The 27660-nt window shown below is 46.5% G+C and overlaps 1 protein-coding gene across 1 annotated transcript in view; it reads right to left on the bottom strand.

The window, feature by feature from the left end:
* Positions 1-9010, bottom strand: part of C2CD5 (C2 calcium dependent domain containing 5) — a 113156-nt gene extending 104146 nt beyond the window's left edge. The window contains exon 1 of the mRNA XM_056846609.1: positions 8909-9010. Coding sequence (XP_056702587.1) covers positions 8909-8998 — 90 coding nt within the window. The 5' untranslated portion in view covers positions 8999-9010. The remainder of the gene's footprint in view (positions 1-8908) is intronic.
* Between the last annotated feature and the right edge of the window lie 18650 nt (positions 9011-27660).

Genomic DNA, 27660 nt, shown 5'->3' with positions numbered 1-27660 from the left:
GCTCGGTGGTAGAGCATCTGCTTGGTTCAATCCTTGGCATCTCCAGTTAAAGGGACTAGGCAGGTAGGTGATGCAAAAGACCCCTGCCTGAGACCCTGGAGAGCCACTGCCGGTCTGAGTAGACAATACTGACTTTGATGAACCAAGGATCTGATTCAGTATAAGGCAGCTTCATGTGTTCATGTGAGGCAAACAAGCTGGTTCTATATCAAGGAGTTCCCACTCATCCTATCTTGCCTACACAATTCCTGCTCTTTCTGAGGCCTGTGTACAGGACTTTCCTATCCAAACCAACTTTAGCTTCCCACACTGCCGGCAATTCTTTTGGGTATTGCTAAGGGCGTCATTCCCCCAGGAGACAGAATGTTCACGAACATTCCGTGACATTCCAGTGGTCCAGTTAAGGTTGCTAGAGACTTTACTCAGAACAAAAATTCTTCAGCTCTTTCCAAAATAAATCATACCTCCCACTCTTTAGTCTACCTGATTTACATTCACCGGTTCAGTAATCCTACTACATTCCTTTTCTGCAACCCTTTTCCTTGTTTGTTTCTGTGTCAATAATGCCCTAGACTGAAAGCTGTTCTTGCACCAAAATCAAATTTCCCATTTAAAGATTCTGAGTTGTTTCAAATAGCCAGCATGGTGTAGTGGTTAAGAGTGGTGGTTTGGAGCGGTGGACTCTGATCTGGAGAACCGGGTTTGGTTCCCCACTCTTCCACATGAGTGGTGGCGCTAATCTGGTAAACCAGGCTGGTTTCTCCACTTCTCTGCATGAAGCCAGCTGGGTGACCTTGGGCTAGTCACACTCTCTCAGCCCCACCTACCTCACAGGGTGTCTGTTGTGGGGAGGGGAAGGGAAGGTGATTATAAACTGGTTTGATTCTTCCTGAAGTGGTAGAGAAAGTGGGCATATAAAAAAACCAACTCTTCTTTTTTTCTTCACGTCACTAAAACATGCTTCACACATAGATCGACAATGCACATAGTTGGGGGGGGGGGGTTCTTGGACCCAGACCTACTGCTGCATAAGCAGGCAGCTGTGGCCAGGAGTGCCTTTGATAGGCTTTTTGATTGACCAGTTAGCCAGCTGTGGCCATTCCTGGGCAAAAAAGATCTCGCCACTATGGTGCATGCACTGATTTTTGTTGTTGTTGTCATCACATCTGACTTATGGCAACCATGTAGGGTTTTCAAGGCAAGAGACATTCAGAGCTGGTTTGCCATTGCCTGCCTTTGCAACATAATCCTGGTATCCTTATAAATCTAGATTATATTGCTGCAAATGTGTTCTTCGTGGGGCTGCCCTTGAAAAGTGTTCAGAAGCTTCAACTGGTGCAGAATACTGCAGCCAGGATGTTGACTTGAGTGAGATGTAGGGACCATATCACTCTAGTCTTGGCCCATCTACACTGGCTTCCAGCCAGCTTTTTCTGGTGATCCTACCTCATCCCCCTCCTTACGACAGTTCCTGTCCCACATTATGTTTGTCCACAGAGCTCTCATGGTCCCCAGAATAACCCTTTTGGTAGTCAAAAGGGATCCCCCCATTTTCCAGCAATGGAAAAGCTGGTTGGATATATGTCATGTCTGGATGTCAGAAATGGGGATTTATGCCCTTGTTCAGCCATGAAACTCACTAGATCACCTAGGTGTATCCAGGTTGTCAGTACCATTAAACCAGCTTTCAGTTCCAACAAGGAATAATATAATAATATAAATTGTCTCTCTGAGTATGTGCCATGCGCCTTTCAAACAGAGTTGCAGATCCACAACCAATACCACTCCATATCAAGAATGAAAATATCGGAGGGCATGTCAATAACACGGAACAGCTCCACGTTTCATTTAGAGATCAGGTATTGAGGAAGCAAGTTCCCCTTCACAGGTTCATACAGCAAAATCATTTCTTGGTAGGGATTATCAAATGATTCTGAATCTTTAACAACTGCAAACCAAGTAGAAATCTGCATGAAATCATCACACATAAAAATGACAGCAACTTCACTCTTCACTTAAAAAAATAAATCAAGATTTACATTCCTGTAAATCTGTAACACGCGCCCACTGAAAACACACATTTCTGATTACATGCACCATGCAGGTACATACACACACCAGAATCAACTGAGGCTTTTTGTCAAATGCACAAGCTGCTTTCCGGCATGCTGAGTGTATAGAAGTTGGAAGCCATACAACAGACTACGCCAAGGCTGTATAGCTTGTGACCCACCAAGCTGTGCAACAACCCACTGGGCTGCCACTGAAGAGTTAACTGGAAACTTCAACTGGTCTGAAATACAACTGTCAGTTAGGTTTATTCACTGGAACTTGCCCAATGGAACATATAACTCCAACATTGTTCTCACTCTACATGTTACCTACTTGTTCCCAGGCCCAACTGCAAATGTTGACCTTGACCTTTAAAGCCCTAAACTGTCTTGAAGAGAGAAACTCAAGGGAATTCCCTCCCCCTTACATACCACATATCCAAGACCCTTCTCCCCACCATCTGAGGTACGATATGTGGCAGTACAAGGTAGATCCTTCTGAGTTGGGAGCCACAATTACAGAATACTCTTGGAGGGGCGCATGGCAGCTTAGTTTCCAGAGAATAGTAAAGATATAACAATTCCAAAATGTCAAAAAGGGCAAGAGTCCAGTAGCACCTTAAAGACTAACAAAAATATTTTCTGGTAGGGTATGAGCTTTCGTGAGCCACAGCTCACTTCTTCAGATACCAGAAAATATTTTTGTTAGTCTTTAAGGTGCTACTGGACTCTTGCCCTTTTTGACTACTGCAAACAGACTAACACGGCTACCCACTGTGAATTCCAAAATGTTTTGGGAACTTTTACACACTGATTAAAAGTTTCTCTCAGTGCTCTGTTCTATGACCCATATAAGCTATCTTACAAGGCCATGTGGGGTGCATTGGGCTTGGCAGGCCAAAAATTGTGCAGACCTGAACCACATGGGCCTCACATTACTTGTTCGTTTAGGTTTACAGCCTGCCTCCTTCTCAAGATTTGAGGCAGATAACCACCCCAAAAAAAAGTCAGATTTCATCTAATTCAACAGAATTTCAACACCACCGGTTTCTTAAATACCAAGTCTCAAAACAACAACCTACTAAGATGACACCCCTACTTTGGCACCTAAGAGTGCAATCCTGTGTTCATTTACATGGAAGTAAGGTCCACTGCATTAACCAGGGCTTATTTCTGCATAAAAAAGGACCAGACAACACCTGCCAGCGGCAAAGTGTGATTTCCATCTGATCCAACATGGCTAGGATCAGGCTGGTCATATTTTAGCATACTGCAGGGATACGTCCACAGCACAACAGGACAGTGCAATGCTTTGATTTTAGAAGGCCCCAGATCCAATCCGTCAGAAGGCTCTCACAACCAATTCACAACTTAGAGTCTTCCTGTTCCCAACTTGCCTGCCATGGATCCTATTGACCCAGCATGCTCTGGGATGACTTCGGCACTCAGAACCGATTCCCCAGGCACATGAGGGCCCAATTCAGATAAGGATCATGCCGCACAAGGAAAAGGGGCTTAAGCCTTCCTGCCATGCCATTTTTCCAACCTAAAATGACTCCAGGGAGTTTATATTTGCCCGGTTGCAGAAAGCTGCATGTACTGATAATACAACAATAATTTGTGCGGTCGAGTTGCAGACAATTTACAGCGATCCTGTAAGGCAAGGATCCCCAATGTGATGCCCATGGTGCCTTTTCTGGCACCTGCCAAGTGTTTTTAGGAAGTGGGTGGGGCCAGGTAGGGCTTTTGCCCAGCAAGGCGTCTGATTGGCTGTGCAGATTTTTTAAAATGTTGCTTTGGCAGCAGCTGCCACCACAGCACAAGGATCTACACTGTGTTACTGACGTTAAGCTGTGGGGATCATTTTGTGGCTGGCCTCGCCTCCCGCAGCAGCCATTTTGTTGCTGCACCTACCATGCCTTGTCAGAATCCCAAATGTGCCCACAGGAGACCCCCGCCGCAGGGTTTTCAAGGCAAGAGTCGTTCAGAGGTGGATTGCCATTGCCTGCCTTTATGAAGCAACCCTGGACTTCCTTGGTGGTCTCCCATCCAAGTACTAACCATGGCTGACCAGATTTGTTTCCCCACTCCTATACATGCAGCCCGCTGGGGGACCTTGGGCTAGTCACAGTTCTCTCCAAACTCTCTCAGCCCCACCTATGTCACAATATGTCTGTTTTGGGGAGAGGAAGGCGATTGTAAGTCTGTTTGAGTCTCCTTAAAAGGAAGAGAAAATCAGGGTATAAAAAACAAGTCTTATTCATTGGTTCTTGTAGGTTATCCGGGCTGTGTGACCGTGGTCTTGGTATTTTCTTTCCTGACGTTTCGCCAGCAGCTGTGGCAGGCATCTTCAGAGAAGTAACACTGAAGGACAGTGTCTCTCAGTGTCAAGTGTGTAGGAAGAGTAATATATAGTCAGAAAGGGGTTGGGTTGAGCTGAATCATTGTCCTGCAAAAAGTATCACAGGTAATATGCTAATCATTGTCCTGTAAGTATCAAGATAATGTGCTAATGAGGGTGTGGTATGTTAATATGGAACCATTGTATCCTGAAGTGATCTGTTAATATGTGAAATCCAAAGCTAATCTGCATGGCTATTGTGGATTGTAGTCTTTGTTAGTCTGGAGGTTTTCAGGACAGGAAGCCAAGCCTTATTCATTCTTAAAACTCTCTTTTCTGTTAAAGTTGTGCTGATGTTTATGAATTTCAATGGCTTCTCTGTGCAATCTGACAAAATAGTTGGTAGAATTGTCCAGTCTTTCAGTGTCTTGGAATAAGACCCTGTGTCCTGTTTGTGTCAGTCCATGTTCAGCCACTGCTGATTTCTCAGGTTGGCCAAGTCTGCAGTATCTTTCATGTTCTTTTATCCTTGTTTGTATGCTGCGTTTTGTGGTCCCGATGTAAACTTCTCCACAACTGCAAGGTATACGATATACTCCTGCAGAGGTGAGGGGGTCTCCAGACTACAATCTCCAGACTAACAAAGACTACAATCCACAACAGCCATGCAGATTAGCTTTGGATTTCACACATTAACAGATCACTTCAGGATACAATGGTTCCATATTAACATACCACACCCTCATTAGCACATTATCTTGATACTTACCGGACAATGATTAGCACATTACCTGTGATACTTTTTGCAGGACAATGATTCAGCTCAAACCCTTTCTGACTATATATTACTCTTCCTACACACTTGACACTGAGAGACACTGTCCTTCAGTGTTACTCCTCTGAAGATGCCTGCCACAGCTGCTGGTGAAACGTCAGGAAAGAAAATACCAAGACCACAGTCACACAGTCCGGATAACCTACAAGAACCAATGAACTCTGACCGTGAAAGCCTTCGACAAAGTCTTATTCACTTCTGAGAACTGAAGAGATCAGGCTTGCCTAGACTATCAGGCTATGTACACATAACCTATGTATAAGTTTTTCCCCACCAGGCAACACCAGCTCCCTGGGGCCATTTCAGGTCAAAGGAAGTCTTAAGTCCCCTCTCCCAACAGCCCTTATCTGGATGGGGCCTCAGGCGCCTGGGAATTACAGTCCAAACACAGAACTTCCAGAGCCACCACAAGAACCAGTGCAAGGCCACGGGGGTACACGCAAACTTTGTAACGTCTGAACTGTCCCTTTAAATTACTAGTTATACATTGCCAGGCAAGTCTGCCTGATTTGGTACCAAGCAACTTCTCGTATCCATTCATTCATTATCCCCGCTTTTTGGGTTTATATGTTGTTCCAACTATTGTTGGGGTCTGACATCATGTAGGAGCTCTGACTGCCTTTCCAGGCCTATAATGGCCTCTATGGGAGCTCCACTTGTTTGCAATTTATTGATGTTTTAGGGATGTCGAAGTGTTTTTATATTGTGATTTTATTGTACTTTATAGTATTTTATTGTATTTTACATTGTGATGTTAGCCCCCCTGAACCTGGCTTCAGCTGGGGATAGAGGGCGGGGGTATAAATCTAAATAAATAAATAAATAAAATTCACAGGGCCACATGAAACCAGCTGCCACCACACATCATGCGAATTTCCCTTGAACACATGAAGCTGCCTTATACTGAATCAGACCCTTGGTCCATCAACGTCAGTATTGTCTACTCAGACCAGCAGCTCCTCTCCAGGGTCTCAGGCAGAGGTCTTTCACGTCACCTGCTTGCCTAGTCCCTTTAAATGGAGGTGCCGGGGATTCAACCTGGGACTTGCTGCATGCCAAGCAGATGCTTACCACTGAGCCACAACCCCTCTTCCTACTGCATTGAATTTCCTACATTTTGTAAGGAGCTTGGACTAGATGACCCTGGTAGTCCCTTCCAACTTTGTGCGTCGATTATTCTACTGGCCCACCTGTTTACACACATGAATACCTACACAAAGATGCCTTCTACTGAATCAGACCCTTGGTCCATCAAAGTCAGCATTGTCTACTCAGACTGGCAGCGGCTCTCCAGGGTCTCAGGCAGAGGTCTTTCCCATCACCTACTTGCTTAGTCCCTTTTACTGGAGATGCCAGGGGGGACTGAACCTAGGACCTTCTGCATGCCGAGCAGATGCTCCACCACTGATCCACAGCAGTCCTAAGAAGATATATAGAATACCAGGGCTACTATGAAGAGGCACATGAACAGACGAACACATGATGCTATCTTATATTGAACCAGACCCTCGGTCCATCAAAGTCAGTACTGTCTACTCAGACTGGCAGCGGCTCCCCAGGGTCTCAGGCAGGTGGTCTTTCACATCACCTACCTGCCTGGTCGCTTTAACTGGAGATGCCAGGGACTGAACCTGGGGCTCTTCTGCATGCCCAGCACATGCTCTACCACTGAGCCACGGCCACTTCCATAGCTCTCCAGGGTCTCAGGCAGGGGTCTGTCACATCACCTACCTGCCTGCTTGGTCCATCAAGATCAGTATTGTCTACTCAGACTGGCAGTGGCTCTCCAGGGTCTCAGGCAGGGGTCTTTCACATCACCTACCTTCCTGGTCCCTTTAACTGGAGATACCAGGGGTTGAACCTGGGACCTTCTGCATGCCAAACAAGCTCTACGACTGCCACAGCCCCTCTCTAAGGCTCTCCAGGGCCTCAGGCAGGGGTCTTTCCCATCACCTACTTGCCCGGTCCCTTTAACTGGAGATGCTGGGGGGATTGAACCTGGGGCCCTTCTGCACACCGAGCAGATGCTCCGCCACTGAGCCACAGGCCCTCCCTATGAAGCTGCCTTCTACTGATCCAAACCCTTGGTCCATCAGAGTCACTATTGTCTACTCAGACCGGCAGCGACTCCCCAGGGTCTCAGGCAGGTGGTCTTTCACATCACCTACCTGCCTGGTCCCTTTAACCGGAGATGCCAGGGACTGAACCTGGGGCCCTTCTGCATGCCCAGCAGATGCTCTACCACTGAGCCACGACCACTTCCATAGCTCTCCAGGGTCTCAGGCAGGGGTCTTTCACATCACCTACCTGCCCGGTCCCTTTAACTGGAGATGCCAGGGACTGAACCTGGGGCTCTTCTGCATGCCCAGCACATGCTCTACCACTGAGCCACGGCCACTTCCATAGCTCTCCAGGGTCTCAGGCAGGGGTCTTTCACATCACCTACCTGCCTGGTCCCTTTAACTGGAGATGCCAGGGACTGAACCTGGGGCCCTTCTGCATGCCCAGCAGATGCTCTACCACTGGGCCACGACCACTTCCATAGCTCTCCAGGGTCTCAGGCAGGGGTCTTTCACATCACCTACCTGCCCGGTCCCTTTAACTGGAGATGCCAGGGACTGAACCTGGGGCCCTTCTGCATGCCCAGCAGATGCTCTACCACTGAGCCACGACCACTTCCATAGCTCTCCAGGGTCTCAGGCAGGGGTCTTTCACATCACCTACCTGCCTGGTCCCTTTAACTGGAGATGCCAGGGACTGAACCTGGGGCCCTTCTGCATGCCCAGCAGATGCTCTACCACTGGGCCACGACCACTTCCATAGCTCTCCAGGGTCTCAGGCAGGGGTCTTTCACATCACCTACCTGCCCGGTCCCTTTAACTGGAGATGCCAGGGACTGAACCTGGGGCCCTTCTGCATGCCCAGCAGATGCTCTACCACTGAGCCACGACCACTTCCATAGCTCTCCAGGGTCTCAGGCAGGGGTCTTTCACATCACCTACCTGCCTGGTCCCTTTAACTGGAGATGCCAGGGACTGAACCTGGGGCCCTTCTGCATGCCCAGCAGATGCTCTACCACTGGGCCACGACCACTTCCATAGCTCTCCAGGGTCTCAGGCAGGGGTCTTTCACATCACCTACCTGCCCGGTCCCTTTAACTGGAGATGCCAGGGACTGAACCTGGGGCCTTCTGCATGCCCAGCAGATGCTCTACCACTGAGCCACGACCACTTCCATAGCTCTCCAGGGTCTCAGGCAGGGGTCTTTCACATCACCTACCTGCCTGGTCCCTTTAACTGGAGATGCCAGGGACTGAACCTGGGACCTTCTGCATGCCCAGCAGATGCTCTACCACTGAGCCACGACCACTTCCATAGCTCTCCAGGGTCTCAGGCAGGGGTCTTTCACATCACCTACCTGCCTGGTCCCTTTAACTGGAGATGCCAGGGACTGAACCTGGGGCCCTTCTGCATGCCAAGCAGAGGCACTACCACTGAGCTACAGCCCTTCCCCTTAATATTTAAAGGATTGACCTCCTCCCGTTTCTGTCACTCTAGGCACCCGGGAGGGGCGTGCAAGTGCCCGCCGGTGCCTGCCACGGGATGAGGGGGGCAGAGGAGGCCCCTAGCAATGGCGGCGGGTGCTTGGATTCTGCCGGCCCAGCCCCCTCCCCCGGCAAACCTCCACGAAGGCGTCGGTCAGGTCGCTGGCTCGGTCCATGACGGGCAGGTGCCGCCCCGCGACGATCTTGACCTTCAGCTTGCCCGGCATCTTCCTCGCGCGCCGCCCCTTTCCTCCCCCTCCCCCACGCGGCGGTTGCTGCTAGGGTAACGGCCGACGCGCGCGCCCCATAGAACGAGGGCGTTCAAAACAGGAGGAGGATAGGGGGAGGGGAACGTCGCCGAACGCCGCCGAGGCGCATGCGCCGTGCGGAGATCCAGCGACCGGAGAGTGGTGCGCCTCCCCCCTCCCTTCTCGGTTTCTCTACACAGCCTCCTTAGCGCCCGAAGCCGCTCAATGCGCAGGCGTCGAAAACGCCGCTGGCTTGTCATCTGCGCACGCGCGCGACGTCGTGAGGGTGGGAGGAGGGAAAAAAACGATTCGTCCGCGCCTGCGCCTTGGGTCCTCGCTCGGATAGTTGCCGTTGTGTGTGCTTTTTTAACGTTTGCTTGTCTTTTCTTCTTTCTTTTTTTTTTTTAACGTCCCCGTCGGTGACCGAGTTTATTGAAGCGTCGACCGATCGGCGGTTAATTGAGGTCGTCCCGAGCCGGTGTTTAAAAAACAGGCCGGCATTGACCTGAGAAGGCAATGGCGGTCGAGCGCCGAGTCGTCGATAGGAGCCCGGCTGTGGTTGTGAGGCTGTGTGAAAGAGCACCGAAACATCGATTGCTGCCCTTTTCCTTCCCAAAAGGCATGCGTTGCATGGATGTTCGTGCATTGGGAGGCCTGGGAGATCTTCAGAGATCGGATCCCGGGGCCAGCCAAGAAAGTAGACGTTAGGTGGGCCCCTTCTCTACTGCTGAAGGATTTTATAGCACTTGCGATATTAACACTTATTCGTTATATTTTCCTTCTGCCCTTCCTCCAGGGAGCTCGTGCTTCCCCCGCATACACTCACACTTTATCCTCACAACAACGGTTTATGCATGGGAGGATTTGCCGCTCTCTAGATGCACATTTTCCCCATCCGAATTCTCGAAACTGCATGAGGGCTTATTGTTCGGTTGGGGGCAAATGTGCATCTAAAGAGTGGCAAATCCAGGGCAAAACCTCCCATGCATAAATGGCCCACTTTATCCTCACAACAATATTGCAAAGTACATTAAGCGGAGAGGTCATTGAGGGAACTTTTTTTGCTTGGTGTAGGGTGGCTGTTTTAAGCTGGTGGTGTACCAAGAGGCTTTGAATGAAGTGAAATGTGAATATTGGCTTTCTTTAACCAAGTTCTAATTGATATCTATACATTTTAGAACGCCTTATACAGACACTCAAGCATAGCGATAAGTGAACTGGATGAAGACTCATAGAAGAAAAAAACAGATGTAAGCAGAAAAGGTAGAGAAAGAAATAATTTAGAAATGTCATTAAAAGCGATAAAATTATGTAGAATGAGAATAAATAACGAATAGTACAAAGAAAGTGAATAATGAATAGTACACAAAGTGCTCACAAATTTGAATATTTAATTAAAACACTGATGCAAAATAATAGCACGAAAGAGAAATGTCTCAGGATCAAAAGGGAGGGTAGGTGCCTCTGGGTGGAGCTTGGAGATCTGGAAATACAACTGATCTCCTGGCCACAGAGATGGTGGCTGCTTTGGAAGGTGTACTCTAATGGCATCATGTCCCAACTGAGCGCCCTCCCCAAACAGCACCCCCCAGGCTCCATCCCCAGATCTTCAGGAATTTCCTAACCCGGAGATGGCAGCCTTGGAGGGGGGATGTGTTGGGAATTGTTTGTGTGTGTGTGCAACTCATGTGATGACTTAATGAAATCCATAAAACTCATAAAAAGCCTCTTTATTGGGTACCTTCCACTGGTTTGCTCACCTGGAGTAGAACTGGCTCAAAGACCCCCCCAACACCAGCCTCTCGTGCAGCTCTATCCGTCTCCAGCTAATTTCCCCCAATAAAAGGAGATGACCCCCCCACCCGTGCTTGGTGTAACAAAACTAGCAGCAGTTGTCCTGATCCGAGTTGACCAATCAGATGTATTGCTTAAGCATGTCACCAAGTCAGTGAGTTGTGCTGCTAGGTATGTGACCACATACTGTGCAGCTGCATGTAGACACTGTCAACCTCAGTCCAAGGGATTCTCGGGATGGACCAGCAAATGAATCAGCAGTGTGATTCGGTAGCTAAAAAGGCAAATGCGGTCTTGGGCTGCATCAACAGACGTATAGTGTCTAGATCATGTGAAGTGATGGTATCGCTTTACTCTGCTCTGGTTAGACCTCACCTAGAGTACTGTGTTCAGTTTTGGGCACCACAATTTTAGAAAGATGTGGACAAGCTGGAACATGTCCAGAGGAGAGCAACAAAGATGGTGAGGGGTCTGGAGACAAAGTCCTATGAGGAAAGGTTGAAGGAGCTGGGTATGTTTACCTGAAGAGGAGAAGACTGAGAGGGGATATGATAACCATCTTCAAGTACTTGAGGAGCTGTCATATAGTGGATGGTGCTGAATTGTTTTCTGTTGCCCAAGAAGGTCGGACCAGAACGAACGGGCTGAAATTAAATCAAGAGTTTCCATCTAGACATTAGGAAGAATTTTCTAACAGAGCAGTTCCTCAGTGGAACAAACTTCCTCGGGAGGTGGTAAGCTCTCCTTCCAAGGAGGTTTTTAAGAAGAGGTTAGATGGCCATCTGTCAGCAATGCTGATTCTGTGACCTTAGGCAGGTGATGAGAGGGAGGGCATCTTGGCCATCTTCTGGTCACTGGGGGTGTGGGGGGTAGTTGTGAATTTCCTGCATTGTGCAGGGGGTTCGACTAGATGACCCTGGTGGTCCCTTCCAACTCTGATTCTATGATTCTAACACACAAAATTACAGAACCCTAGGGTATGAGTCCTCACACTTCAGTTTTAGTAGATTCCACCAACCCTTTCTCACTACCCAAACAGCCAGAAGCCAAGGAACAAGCTTCCAACCTTCCTGGGATTAAAATCAAGAAAGTCACCCATGGTAGGTAGCCACGTAGGCCTAGGTACTGAAATTACATTAAAGCCACCTGAAGACAAAACACCACAAGATATAATTCAAGTGATTTATAAAAATTGTGCAAGAATATTAATAAAAGCAGTGAGGATTAAAATAACAAATGCTAAATCAAAAGGACTAACTACACAGTGATAACAGTTCAGATTACCAGATGTTATCATTCCAGCAGAAATTTTCCATCAGTCAAAGTGCACTTTTCCCAAGAGTGTCAGTATGGACAGACAGCACGTCTGACCCATAAAGCGGGCACAAAATGAAAAGGTCCAAGGTTGGATCAAGGAGACATGAATAAGGCACCAAGAACAAAACTGGACTGAAAATGCTAGCATGGTATAGTGGCTAAGAGCAATGGTTACGAGCGGCGGACTCTAATCTGGAGAACCAGGTTTGATTCCCCACTGAGGAGGGCGGGGTTTGGGGAGTGGAGGGACTTCAATGCCATAGGCTCCAATTGCCAAAGCAGCCATTTTCTCTAGATCACTGGTTCCCAACCAGGGGTCCATGGACCCCCAGGGTCCGCGAGAACTAAATTAAGGTCCGCGAAACAAAGTTATAACCCCATAATAAATTAATATTTTCAATTAAAAGTTCTCTATTATAAAAATATATATTCAAATATGATTCTAAGTTTAATGTTTAACTAACAGTTATGATTAAATTTATTTTCAAATTCTCAGAATTTTTATTTTGAACCTTGGGGTCCCTGCACCAAACAAAAAAGTCCTAGTGGTCCCTGGTCAAAAAAAGGTTGGGAACCACTGCTCTAGATGAACTGATCACTATCGGCTGGAGATCAGTTGTAATAGCAGGAGATCTCCAGCTAGTACCTGGAGGTTGACATTGTTAATTTAGAACAAAATAACAGCACGTAAGCTCATTTGTATTTGCAATTTACTGACATAAAATTCCAAGTTAACAAAATCAAAAATAATACTCCATAGAGAGGTCCAAGAGAATCTAATGTTCTGTTTAGTCACAGTTGAACATTGAAATTCCTGAAATTCCTGAAAATCTAACACAAAATTTGTAGGTTGATTCACCAATTAAACATCAAAAATTTGATTTTTGATGTTTAATTGGTGAATCAACCTACAAATTTTGTGTTAGTTCGACTTTCAGGAATTTACATGTTCAACTGTGACTAAACAGAACATTAGATTCTCTTGGACTTCTCTATGGAGTATTATTTTTGATTTTGTTAACTTGGAATTTTATGTCAGTAAATTGCATATACAAATGAGCTTACGCGCTGTCATTTTGATCTAAAGTACCTGGAGGTTGGCAACCCTAATTGGGGCTCAAGATTTCATCTCCACTAAATGGATGGAATGTGGCTCTACTGTTCTCGGCCTTGGAGATTACAGGAGAGTCAGGATAGAAGCTGCCTCCTCCCAGCACCTGGACTCTTATCTCAGTTACAAAAGGTCACAGCTTGCTGAATTTCAAGCAACAGCACAGTTATTTTTCCAACTTAAACTTTTCTGTTGTAGGCCTGAAGCCTGAACCAAAGTGTAAGAGAACGAGAAACTGCACTAAGGGGTTCAGTTTCTTGACAGGCACAATTAAGCAAGCCATCTTCCCCCACCCACTAATGAGATGGAATATGGAGGCAAAACTCTGGGTTCTGGCCCCGAAGCTGGGAGGCCCCATGATCCCACCCACACCTGTGTCAGACTCCCATCTCCCTTTCTCTCCCAGCCAGCCAGCGTGGTATAGTGGTTAAGGGCAGTGGTTTGGAGCTATGGGCTCTAATCTGGATCCGGGTTTGATTCCCCGCTCCTCCACATGAGGCCTGTTGGGTGACCTTGGACACGTCACAGTTCTCTCAGAACTCTCTCAGTCCCACCTGCCTCACAAAGGGCGAAAACGCATGGTCGCTTTATCCTCCTTTAATCCCTGTTTCAGCCAGGATCGGACGCATGCGTTTTGCCTAATGTGCGTTCGATCCTGGCTAAAACAGGGATTAAAGGAGGATAAAGCGACCATGCGTTTTCGCCCAAAGTGTCTGTTTTGGGGGAGGGATTATAAGTCACTTTGAGACTCCTTATGGTAGAGGAAAAAATGGGATATAAAAACCAACTTTCTTCTTCTATATCCACTGGCAGTGAATTCCCCCATTTAACCATTTGTTGGTGTAGTGGTTAAGAGTGGTGGTTTGAAGCGGTGGACTCTGATCTGGAGAACCAGGTTTGACTCCCCACTCCTCCACATGAACGGCCGACACTAATCTGGTGAACTGGGTTGGTTTCCCCACTCCTCCACGAGAAGCCAGCTGGTTGACCTTGGGCTAATCACAGTTCTCTCCAAACTCTCTCAGCCCAGCCTACCTCACAGGGTGTCTGTTGTGGGGAGGGGAAGGGAAGGCGATTGCACCTGTGAGGTGGGTGGGGCTGAGAGAGATGTGACTAGCCCAAGGTCACCCAGCTGCCTTCATGAGCAGGAGTGGGGAAACAAATCCAGTTCACTAGATTAGCCTCCACCGCTCAAGTGGAGGAGTGGGGAATCAAACCCAGTTCTCCAGATCAGAGTCCACCACTCCAAACCACTGCTCTTAACCACTACACCACGCTGGCAAATGACAATGAAGAAGAAGAGTTGGTTTTTATACCCCGCTTTTTCTCTACCGTTAAGGAGCATCAAACCGGTTTACAATCACCTTCCCCTCCCCACAACAGACACCCTGTGAGGTAGGTGAGCTGATACGAGTTCAGAGAGAACCGTGACTAGCCCAAGGTCACCCAGCTGGCTTCATGTGTAGGAGTAGGGAAACCAACTCAGTTCACCAGATTAGAGTCCACCGCTCTTAACCACTACAGCACAATGGTATAAACTCCACTCTGTAAACGACAGTCCTATTCCATTATAAAGGTGCCCTTCTTGATTGTTCCATCCTATTACAGCTCTATTACTGAACTGACACTAGAAGCTAAAATGACTAAACTGAGGCTATCGTATTTTGGTCACATCATGAGACGACAAGAGTCACTGGAAAAGACAATCATGCCAGGAAAAGTTGAGGGCAGCAGGAAAAGAGGAAGACCCAACAAGAGATGGATTGACTCAATAAAGGAAGCCACATCCCTCCATTTGCAAGATCTGAGCAAGGCTGTCAAAGATAGGACGTTTTGGAGGACATTGATTCATAGGGTCGCCATGAGTTGGAAGCGACTTGACGGCACTTAACACACACACACATTACAGCTCTAGTCTCTTTTAAAATCCCTCTTGAACATTACTATATTGTTTTACTGCGTTGCCAATTTAAAAACCAATGGCATTTCCAAGGAGAACCAACAAGCATTTATTTGGTGTCCAAGATCATCTGACCATAAGCCTTGCAGCTTCAAGGTTGGGTTTATTTAGATGTAGAAATGTGAATACGAAATTGACGGGGACCAAACGGGAAGCATAGCTGTAGAGAAAGATCCGAGGTTCTTGACTCGCTTTTCTTTGATCTCTGGCGGGATAAGTATTTGCACCTCTCTTGTGGGTGGAGAGGGAAGTCCCATGGTGGTCAACTCTGGGTCATGACTCTGGAACAACAACTTCTGAACCACCGCCGTAAAGAAGCTTGCTATCTGTTTCAAAGAGGTATTAAAAATGAAATTTACTAGTCCACTTTAGAGAGTAACAGCCTTATCATTACCAGACAGCAGATGGATTAAGTGGTAGTTATGAGAACATACAGGAAAGTGTGAAATCAATGGAGTAATCAAAGAAAATCTTACAGAAGAATATAAATCACAACTGAATAAAAAATGGATAAGTGTTTCTGTCTTTGCCTTTCCACACAGGCAGACTCTCTGCTCGACTGGGATTCTCAAAAATCTGCCAGTTACGGTAATTCATTGAGGGGTAAGGCATTATAAAAAGGGCCCCATGGCGCAGAGTGGTAAGCTGCAGTACTGCAGTCCAAGCTCTTCTCACAACAGAAGTTGGTTTCAGGTAGCCGGCTCAAGGTTGACTCAGCCTTCCATCCTTCCGAGGTCGGTCAAATGAGTACACAGCTTGCTGGGGGTAAAGGGAAGATGACTGGGGAAGGCACTGGCAAACCATACTGTAAAACAAAGTCTGCCTTGGGAACGTCGGGATGTGGCGTTACCCCATGGGTCAGGAATGACCCGGTGCTTGCACAGGGGACCTTTACCTTTTTAAGTCATTATGCCTGGCCAAGAAGAAAAGTCTGCGAAAAGTTGGAATGGTTAAGAATTCAAGATAATCTGGGAGCACTGGAACAGAGGGGGTGCTCTGTCCCCAGAAGAAGGGTGCACATTTCCCTCTGGCATCACCACATAGTTTAAGATGGTCCCTCTGTTCTAAGTCCGTGAGTATCTTTTTCATTAGTAAAGTGAGGTCTGAGGGGAAACTTGGATAGGAAATCTGTAAACTTGAAAGGCTTTCATCTACTATCTTTGTCCAAAAGGACACAAAAAGTCTGGTTTCTGTTCAGATCGTATATCTTCTCTTATGTTATAGCCTGTGTCACCCATAAGAGCTACTAATGCTTTTCAAATATGGCGAAATGCAGGCACCAGTTTTAGGGCTGATGCTGCGACGCGGAGTTCTACGGGGAAGCGCGGTGTGAGCCGGAGATGTACAAAAGCCTTCGTCATGCATCCCCGCCCCAATCCTCTTTGATTTCTTTTTTAGCAGAGGATATTTTCAGCCGAGCAATGGGATGTACGGCATTTATCTAGAGTACAATCAACGTGGCCTTTGGCAGAGTTGCGCCAGGTATTTCTGAATGCATTAAAGAGATTAAGCCAGCTCCCAAACAGAACAATCGGCTTCTGTAGTCCTAAAACTTCCAGCGAGCACAGCTCTTAAATCTGATGTGATGACACTTGGCGCAGCTGGTTCCCAAACAAGCCAAACTGCTTCTTGGCTAATACTGCATTTTTGTTTTTTTGAAGCTCACCCGTTCAGAGAGGGGCCAAGGCCATTCTTTGCTTTGCGGGGGCCTCCTCGCCAGCCTGTAAAAGCATCTCGTTTTCACTCAGGGCCCTAAGCAGAGGGAAGCTGTGTGGCTATTTTGCCGGGAATCAGTCGCTGGGCCACAGAAAGGGAGGGGGAAGTTCCAGCTACACAAGCCACATGAGTAGGGTTGCCAGCCTCCAGGTGGTAAGGAATCAAAAAAATGGAGTAATTACTCCAAAGATGAGCTACCTGACATGTTCTGGTAATACCTTACTCTGAATCAACCAAAATTTGAGACAGTGGTGTCTCATTAAGTCCCAGTGGGAGCCTTTCATCTCTTTAACACTCATTTGGGTCGTTAAGCTGAAGAAGACCTTTGGTCGAAACGCGTCCTTCTTGCGACAGACCCTATTATGGACCTCTTTCCTTATTACTATTTCGCTACTCTTTGTGATTATTATTAAGCCTGCTGGCTATAATTTGAATTGTGATAGAAGCTAATTAGCTTAGCCTTAAGAACTGTGAGGCGACCAAAAACATTTCAAGCCGGTTGGCTACATTTGAGTTGTGATTACATGTTACCTTTAAGCCAGTTTGGCTACATTTGAGTTGCAATTGTAAGCTAATTAGCCTTAAGCCCCGCGAGGCCTCTAGAACGTTTGGTTTTGTTGTTGTTTGTTTGTTTTGTTAGTGCTTGACTTTATAATATATGTTTACAATTCTCTATTGGTAGTTTATGTTGTAATCTTTTAGTTTTGAGCCACGTGCTGCCCTCTCATATAACCTCCAGGTACTAGCTGGAGATCTCCTGCTATTACAACTGATCTCCAGCCGATGGAGATCAGTTCCCCTGGCCGCTTTGGCAAGTGGACTCTAGGTCATTGAAGACCCTCCCCAAACGCCGCTGCCCTCAGGCTCCACCCCAAAAATCTCCTAACCGGTGGCAAAGAGAGACCTGGCAACCCTACACATGAGGTAACTTCAGCACCCTTTCCAATAAAGCTGGGTTTTTTTTTTCTTGTTATATTGGATAAGCAGGGTTGCCAGCTCTGGGCTGGGAAATACCTGGAGTTTTGGGCGGTGGAGCCTGAGGAGGGTGGGGTCTGATTCAATATAAGGCAGCTTCATGTGTTCGTGTGTGTTCACCCCCAAAATCTCCAGGTATTTCCCAACCCAGAGCTGGCAACCTTAATCCCAAGGGTGCCCAGCAGGCTCAAAAAGGTTGGGGACCCCTGGCCTAACCACTACAAATTGGGGCATGTCCTGTCTCTTGGAGAGGTGCCTGCCAGCCCACCAGGAAACAGAAAAAAAAGAAAATGCAGTGTGCCGGGGAGGTAGGGTTGCCAACCTCCAGGTGGTTTATAGAAACTGGCAAACCTATGCTGAATATAACAACGTTGAGAACAAGAACAGCACGTGGGCTCGAATTATTACACCAAAGCATACAATATTTAAACACAAATGCAACACACTGTTTTCTCAAATCTTCATTATATGCTATGTTCAGAATTACAATACACACTTGTCTTGAAAATTATACAATATATACCTAAAGTGACTAAGACCCCCACCCCCAACACATAGACAAACTACTACAATATTAGAGCCCCGTGAACAATCTCCAGGTGGTGGCTGGAGATCTCCTGCTATTACAACTGATTTCCAGCCGATAGAGGTCAGTTCACCTGGAGAAAATGGCTACTTGGGCCATTGGACTCTATGGCATTGAAGTCCCTTCCCTCCCCAAACCCTGCCCTCCTCAGGCTTCACCCCAAAAACCTCCAGGTATTTCCCAACTTGGAGCTGGGAACCCTATGGGGAGGCCTCCCTACCTCCAGAAACCAGTCTCTCTGGAACAAAAGCTGCTGCAGAGCAGTTGCTAGTCAATTGTTTCCTCTGGAATTGAGCCCACTATTGTCTCCTTCACCAAAGCTAGTTGGCAATCACATAGTATAATATTTAATTTGGCTGCTGGTTTTGCAGGTGGATCCAGATATGGTCCCTCCAACCATATCCAAAAGCAAACAATCAGTTATGCAACTACAGGCTGCTGGCTTGTCTAATTAATGGAGAGGTATCGAATACAGTAGAATCCAGTGAAAATAAACAAGTTAAAATATGAAGATATGATACAGAGTAAGATTTTATAATGACCGATTTTTAAGAATAATTCATTATATTCATTTTGTGGGAAAGAAAATATTAAATGAAATATGGTAAAACTGATACAAGAGCCAGCGTGGTGTAGAGGTTAAGAGCTGTGGTTGGAGTGGTGGAGTCTGATCTGGAGAACCAGGTTTGATTCTCCACTCCTCCACATGAGCGGCGGAGGCTAATCTGGTGAACTGGATTTGTTTCCTCACACCTCCACATTAATCCAGCTGGGCGACCTTGGGTTAGTCACAGCTCCCTTAGAGCTCTCTCAGTCCCACCTACCTCACAGGGTGTCTGTTGTGGGAAGAGGAAGGGAAGGTGATTGTAAGCCGGTTTGATTCTTCCTTAAGGTGGTAGAGAAAGTCGGCATATGAAAACCAACTCTTCTACTTCTTTAATTGTGTAGTCTGCTTTGTGTCTCAGTGGGAAAGTCAGGCAGCAAATGATCTGTATAAATAAAGCTTTTATTGGTTGGTTAATGCTGGTTGCCCCATGGCGCAGAGTGGTAAGCTGCAGTACTACAGTCCAAGCTCTGCTCACGACCTGAGTTCGATCCTGACAGAAGTTGGTTTCAGGTAGTCGGCTCAAGGTTGACTCAGCCTTCCATCCTTCCGAGGTCGGTAAAATGAGTACCCAGCTTGTTGTGGGTAAAGTGTAGATGACTGGGGAAGGCAATGGCAGACCAGCCCATAAACATAGTCTGCCTAGGAAACGTCAGGATATCATGTCACCCCATGGGTCAGGAATGACCAGTGCTTGTACAGGGGACCTTTACCTTTTTTAATGTTGGTTGGATCTGGTTGTCTTTCCTGGGATTCATGCCGAAATCATCTTGGCTGTCTTTCGGGTTGGTTGTGTTGGGTCTCCAGATTCTTAGGTTTTAAAATGGCTTTATTCAGATTCCAAAGTTACCCTACACAATCCAACTTATTTGGACTAGGAGGGAACCCTGATTGACTGAAGCAAAGTCTTTCAAGACCTGGAGAGTCTTGGGAGGAACATTCTCCCTCTTTGAAGAAGAAGAAGAGTTGGTTTACAAACTACCGCTCTTACCCACTATACCACGCTGTAAAGCGATACCATCACTTCGCGTGATCTGGACACTACACTTCTGTTGATACAGCCCAAGATCACATTTGCCTTTTTAGCTACTGCATCACACTGGTGACTCATGTTCAGTGTTTAGTGTTTTCTGTCAGGCTAAGATCTCCAGCTGAAAAAAATACCTTGTTTGCTCTAATTCAGTGCTGGCCGTGCCTGTTAAAATCAAAATACTGGAGCGGCATTGTTGCAGAACTTGCGGGTATGGTTTTCGGCACTGGAAACTGGACAAGGTCAATCATTGGCATCTCTTCCTGTACGATTCTCTTCCAGTGTTTGTTATCTTGTTCTCTTGGTAACTTTTTTGTTTGCTTGAATTCGTTCATTTCTAATTTGGTTACATTCAGAGAAGTGCAGGGCATAGAAGCATTTTCCAGGAGAGACCTTGAAACGAGAGGAATAATAGCATCCCCCAGATAGTGTGTATTATGTATGCGTGGGCGATACACGAGACCGGAGGCGGCGTTCCAACAGCAACTGCTTTATTGGGCGAACAAGAACCGAACTGTAGAACTGTGCAACCAACCCGGCTTATATGCCAACCCAGCCACCCGGGGCCACGCCCCCGCAAGTCTGTGATTGGGCGGCTGAAACCTCTTGCACCAATAGAACACGCAAGTGAAGGAGCCTGAGTAAGCTCCAAGCTCAACAAAGACTCCAGCTTCCCGCTGCACACATAACAGTGTGGAAGTTATGGAAAAGGGCTATCTGTATGTAAATCGTTATGAGTCTCCTTTTTGGCAGATCAAATAATTGTGGGCATGCCATCAAGCCATAGAGCCCTGTGGCGCAGAGCGGTAAGCTGCAGTACTGCAGTCAAAAGCTCTGCTCACGACCTGAGTTCGATCCCTACGGAAGTCGGTTTCAGGTAGCCGGCTCAAGGTTGACTCAGCCTTCCATCCTTCCGAGGTCGGTGAAATGAGTACCCAGCTTGCTGGGGGTAAAGGGAAGACGACTGGGGAAGGCACTGGCAAACCACCCCGTAAAACATAGTCTTCCTAGAAAACGTCACCCCATGGGTCAGAATGACCCGGTGCTTACACAGGGGACTACCTTGACCTTACCATCAAGCCATAAAGCACTACATTTGTCCCCATTTTCTCTTGGGACGAAACACATGGCTTCGTAATGAGGGAGTTTTCCATATTGCCCTTGTTGGGAGTGAGCGGTACCGTGCTTCAGTGATTCCGTTTTTACTTGACTGGCCCATCCCAGAAAGTTGGGCTGGGGGGCTGCTGCTTGGCCCCGTGGCATTTATGCTACGGAGGTCCCACAGGATTCCATCTTGTGCTCCTGTTCTTTAACATGTACATGAAACCACTGGGAGAGATCCTCAGGGGATCTGGAGTCAGACTCCACCAATATGCAGGTGACACACCCTGCTCTACTTGCTCTGTTTTGATTTTATTGTTTTTATTTTGGTAATCTGTCTTGGGCAGGTTCCTGAAGAGGTGGCATAAAAATGTTCTAAATGAATATACTGTTAAAGAAGAAGAAGAGTTGCCAACTTTCTTTACCAGTTAAGGAAGAATCAAACCAGCTTACAATCACCTTCCCTGCCCCTCCCCACAACAGACACCCTGTGAGGTAGGTGTGGCTGAGAGCTGTGACTAGCCCATGGTCACCCAGGTGACTTCATGTGGAGTAGTGGGGAATCAAACCCGGTTCTCCAGATCAGAGTCCACTGCTCCAAACCACCGCTCTTAACCACTACAGCACGCTGTGACGGTTACAAATGGGCTCCTTAGCTGGAGCCGTTTTGTACCTCTGTATGGGAGAAACAGACCCACACGGTTTAAGCCAAAGAAAACTAACCAGCCACACATGGCAGCCTGCCAGGCATTCGACACAATTCCTGCTTTTGCAGCCTCAGGTAGACAGCGAAAACTGTCAATCAGTTGAATATGATCAATCAGCTGGTGAGCCAACCTACTTTAGACAGCTTGTCGTTTGATGGGGGACAAGGTTTGCAGTCTATAAGGAAGCAGGAAGAAGCTGACAAGCAAATCCTGGTCATCTCCTGCTTGGAACTCCTTGGTGGTGGAAAGCGTCATCAAGTTGCAGACCGCTTATGGCGACCCTGTAGGGTTTTCAAGGCAAGAGAGGGACGGAGGTCATTTGCCGTTGCCTACCTCTTCATAGCAACCCTGGACTTCCTTGAAGGTCTCCCATCCAAGTACTAACCAAGGCCAACCCTGCTTAGCTTCTGAGATTTGAAGAGATCAGGCTAGCCTGGGCCATACAGATCAGGGTATTGGAACACCTTAACGTTGCCGAAACCTTTGATTCACCCAGGCTTTTCTTTGCCCTGCCCTCACTCACCAACCCAGGCTTTTCTTTGCCCTGCCCTCACTCAGCCACCCAGGCTTTTCTTTGCCCTGCCCTCACCCACCCAGGCTTTTCTTTGCCCTGCCCTCACTCACCCACTCAAAGACAGTTATCTTCCACGTTTCTTTACCCTCTGCCAGAAAATATGCAGCAACAGTTACTTTTTTCCTCAACCCAGAAAGCAAAACACAGAAGCAGCAGCAGCTTAAAACACCCAGAAAGCAATGCAAACCCTAGAAAAGTGAAGTATTTTATTGCCAAAGTTAGCATGAAGTTATGACGTGGTTAGAAATTCCAGAAATAAGGTAATGGTGATTGCATAGCAATGCATGTCCCATTCTGGCTGGTCAGACCCCATTCGTGCTGGGTGAAGTCCTCTGAGAACTGGCTAGAAAGAAGAAGAAGAAGAAGAGGAAGAAGAGTTGGTTTTTTATATGCCAATTTGCTCTACCTTTTAAGGAGAATTAAACTGGCTTACAATCACCTTCCCTTCCCCTCCCCACAAGAGACACCTTGTGAGGTAGGTGGGGCTGAAACAGTTCTGAGAAAGTGTAACTAGCCCAAGGTCACCCAGCAGGCTTCATATGGAGACGTGGGGAATCAAACCCATTTCACCAGATTAGAGTCCGCCGCTCATGTGGAGGAGTGGGGAATCAAACCCGGGTCTCCAGATTAGACTCCATCACTCCAAACCACCGCTCTTAACCACTACACCACGCTGGCAGGGAAGTGGTGGCTGGTGATAGTTGGTGAAAAGGACTTGGAAGCAGGGGGTGGATCGCTGAGAAAGCAGCTGCATGCAGGGAACCAGGCAGTCAAGAGGCAGTGTGGTGTAGCGGCTAGCGTGTCGGGCTAGGTTTGGAAGACTCGGGTTCATGCTCACTCAACTGTGAAGCTCACCAGGAGACCTGGGGTCAGTCACTCTTCCCCACCCAACCTACCCCACAAGGTTGTTGTGATAATGGCAGCAGGGGGAACCTCATACACAACTCACCTTCTGGGAGGAAAGCTGGGGGTGGTTACACACAGATACAACTGGGTCAGAGGTGACTCTGCTATATCACGGGTGGCTCCGAAGCATCTGGAGAGTTGATTCCATCAGCAGAAGAGCTCAACTGAGCCTTTATAGTTTGTGCACTGATTTGTATGGCTTAGTGGTAGAGCATCTGCTTGACGTACTGAAGGTCGCAGGTTCAATCCCCAGCATCTCCAGTGAAAGGGAGTAGGCAAGTAGGTGATGTGAAAGACCTCTGCCTGAGACCCTGGAGAGCCACTGCCAGTCTGAGTAGACAATACTGACTTTGATGGACCCTCAAGGGTCTGATTCAGTACAAGGCAGCTTCATGTGTTCATGAAAGGATGCTAGATTAAGGCTGGAATCCTAAAGGCACTTTTCTGGAAGTAAGCCCCATAGTTATAGAATAAGACGTACCTCTGAGTCAACTTTAGGACTGCTCCCAATCAGTGTATGTAATCTATGCCAGAGTCAATCCAGTTTAAACCCACTGAAATCAGTGAATTTAGACTGGAGTAACTCTACAGAGTCACTAGAGAAGACAGTTGTGCTAGGAAAAGTTGAGGGCAGCAGGAAAAGAGGAAGACCCAACAAGGGATGGATTGACTTAGTAAAGGAAGTCACAGCCCTCAATTTGCAAGACCTGAGCAAGGCTGTCAAAGATAGGACATTTTGGAGGACATTGATTCATAGGGTTGCTATGAGTCGGATTATATGCTACATTAATTAGCAGATAGTCGCAGAGCATCAGAAAGGTATGAAAAAGGAAAAAAGAATATAACGACGATAACACGGTCATCAACACTTTAATGAGCGCTTGGGATCAGATTAAAATTAAATTAATCTCAGAAAGATCCTTATTAGCATCAGTAACAACCAACATGCCAATGGAAAATATAGGTACACAAACTGGCTTAGCTATAAGCGAAATGATAAAGATAAATACAATCATTGGATAAAAGGAGCACAAATAATTGTTTATTCTGATTTAACAGAAGAAAATAAAAGTCTATTGACACACTTCAAATACCTTCAAATTTAGAACTATATAAACACATTAGTTAAAAAGGGTAAGTTAGCACTACGATCCCTCAATGAGTTTGAAAAATTGGTAGTCTGAGGTAAACTAAGAGCAGAACAACAATAAATAAACATCAAGAGAAGTGGAATAAGAAGCTTGGCTACGTATTGGATGATGACAAATGGGAATTTATATTCACAAAAGGTTTAAATTTCACAATAGATTTATCTATCAGAGAGAATCTATATAAAATGGTATAGATGTGGCATCTATCCCCTATCAGTATACAGAAAATGTCGAACTTAAAGACGCAAATAAATGTTGGTTTTATAAGAGGGATAAGGCAGATGTGGTGGGAGTGTACTAGAGCTACAGTTTACTGGAAAATGTGATAAATATAATATCTAAAGGTCTGGAAATAGAAATACCCATGACTCCAGAAATAATCTTGTTAAACTGTTTACCAACTATGAACAAGAAACTTCTTGATGTATTCCTCCATATGGTAACATTAGCAAGGCTAAATTTTGCCAGATGCTGGAAAGGAGCGAACTCTCCAAGCTTAAATAGTTGGTTCGACAAAGTAAGGGAGATCTGATGTTGATTAAATTAACTTACTATCAAAATAACAAAAACATAGAGGAATTGGATAGAATATGGAATCCCACTATATCCAGGATGGAGAACATTCTTAAAAGTTTAGATACTGTTGGTGGTGGTTCATAAAGAGAGTGATTATTTAGAAAGTTATATGTTTTATAGGTTTTATAAGCACTGGTCGATGTTTGTTAAGAAGGTTTTTTTAATGTTGTATTATTGTAAATTTTAATAAATATATATTTTTAAAAGAAAGGTATGAAAAAGTATGACAAATAAACAAATAAACAATAGCGCTAGGCATGAAGTCTGGCATTAAATGAAGAAGCATTAGTGGTTGTAAATTACTTGGAAGCAAGTAATGGGTGAACTGTGAGTTGATGGGAGTTTACATGAGTTATGCTGCAGGGTTAATCTTTTGCATTGGAATGGCACATTTTTTCCACCCCACAACGATCTGCTTTTATTAATCATTTCCTCGAGTCCCTCTTTTTTTTTTTTCTCTTTAATTTTTTCTTCTTGCTTGAGGTCAAGGAACAAAATAGCATTCACCGGGATTGATAAGAGAGAGGTTAGTTGGAAGCGAGGAAGAAAAAGCAGGAACCGTGCAGGCCAACCCATTGCTTCTTTACTCAGAAGTAAGAAAGCCAGGGCCCTTCATTTGCAAGACCTGAGCATGATAGGATGTTTTGGAGGACATTGATTCATAGGGTCGCCATGAGTCGGAAGCGACTTGACGGCACTTAACACGCACACAAGTCCTATGGAATACAATGGGATTTAGAGCACACGTTTTAAGGAAGTCTACTTGGAAGTAAGTCCAATTTTATTCAATAAGGCTTACTCCCAGGAAAGTGTTCTTTAGGGCTACAGCCATATTTCTCAATTAGGACGCATAAGACTATGATAAGCACACTTACTAAGAGAGCCAGTATGGTGTGGCGGTTAAGAGGTCAGATTAGTAACTGGAAGACCCAGGTTCGAATACCCACTTGTGCCATGGAAGCCTGCTGGGTGACTTTGGGCCAGTCACACTCTCTCAGCCTAACCTACCTCACAGGGTTGTTGTGAGGATAAAATGGAGGAGAGGAGAATAATGTAATCCACTTTGGTTCCCCATTAGGGGAGAAAGACAGGGTATAAATGAATTAAAAAATAATATTTGTTTATTATTTATGGTAACTTGTATTCAAATCAGCGAGCTACCTTCCGAGGAAGATCACTTAACATTAAAGGCTCCTTGCAGGAGAACAGACCTGGTCAAGAGAGGGGACCCATTTCCCCAAATTTCAGATCTCTCCCTCTATCCAACATCTATATGCTGGATGGGGGTACAATCTAGTGTGGGAACTGCATCATCCTGAATTTGGAAAATTGAGATTAACTTCTGCTGAGCCCTGGATAGCCCAAACTAGCCTGCTCTAGTCAGATCTCAGAAGCTAAGCAGAGTCGACCCTGTTTAGTACTCGGATGGGAGACCACCAAGGAAGCCCAGGGTTGCTGAACAGAGACAGGCCATGGCAAACCACCTCTGTTCATCCCTCGCCTTGAAAACCCTGCCTTCCACGAGCAGAGTGGGCGAAGAAGAAGAGTTGGTTTTTCTATGCCGACTTTCTCTCCCACTTAAGGAAGAATCAACCCGGCTTACAATCACCTTCCCTTCCCCACAACAGACACCCTGTGAGGTAGGTGGGGCTGTGACTAGCCCAAGGTCACCCAGCTGTCTTCGTGTGGAGGAGCGGGGAAACAAATCCAGTTCTCCAGATCAGACTCCACCGCTCCAAACCACCACTCTTAACCACTATACCACACTGGCTTCAAATCTGGGACTCCCAGGTCCTAGCCTGACACTAACCCCTACACTTTGCTGGCTGTCAAGCTTGCTTCATGTGCGTGCTCAGTTTTGAAGTGGGAAGCTCTTGACCGTTCAGAATCAACACCCTTCTAAATCCACTGAAGCCAATGAGCCTAGAAGGGCGTAACGCTGCTTAGGAATGCACTGTTAGTATTTTTGGGTACATGTTACAAACACAGAATGGCAATATAGTCTTCAGGCTTCTCTGCTTTGGAGGCCTGCTGCCCGACTGAAAAGCAGCGTATAAATATTTCCTATAAATAAGTACAACCGGTGAGGTCTGCAGCTTGGAACCGAGACTTGTGGGTGGAGACTTGATATGAATAATCTTTTGGTCAGGGGTCACCTACATGGTGCCCACGCCCGCCAAGATATTTTCTGGCGCCCACCAAGTGTTTTTAGAAAGTGGGCATGGCCAGGTGGGGCTTAGAAAGCCAGCGTGGTGTAGTGGTTAAGAACAGAGGTTTCAAATGGTGGACTCTGATCCGGAGAACCGGGTTTGATTCCCCACTCCTCCACAAGAGCCGCGGAGGCTGATCTGGTGAACTGGGTTTGTTTCCCTGCTCCTACACACGAAGCCAGCTGGGTGACCTTGGGCTAGTCACAGCTCTCTCTCACACACCCCCTACCTCACAGGGTGTCTGTTGTGGGGAGGGGAAGGGAAGGTGACTGTAAGCAGGTTTGATTCTTCCTTCAGTGGTAGAGAAAGTCGGCATATAAAAA

This window comes from Euleptes europaea, chromosome 3 (genome assembly GCF_029931775.1).
Source record: "Euleptes europaea isolate rEulEur1 chromosome 3, rEulEur1.hap1, whole genome shotgun sequence".
NCBI classification, from domain to species: Eukaryota; Metazoa; Chordata; class Lepidosauria; order Squamata; family Sphaerodactylidae; genus Euleptes; species Euleptes europaea.
This window is presented reverse-complemented; position numbering and strand designations above follow the sequence as displayed.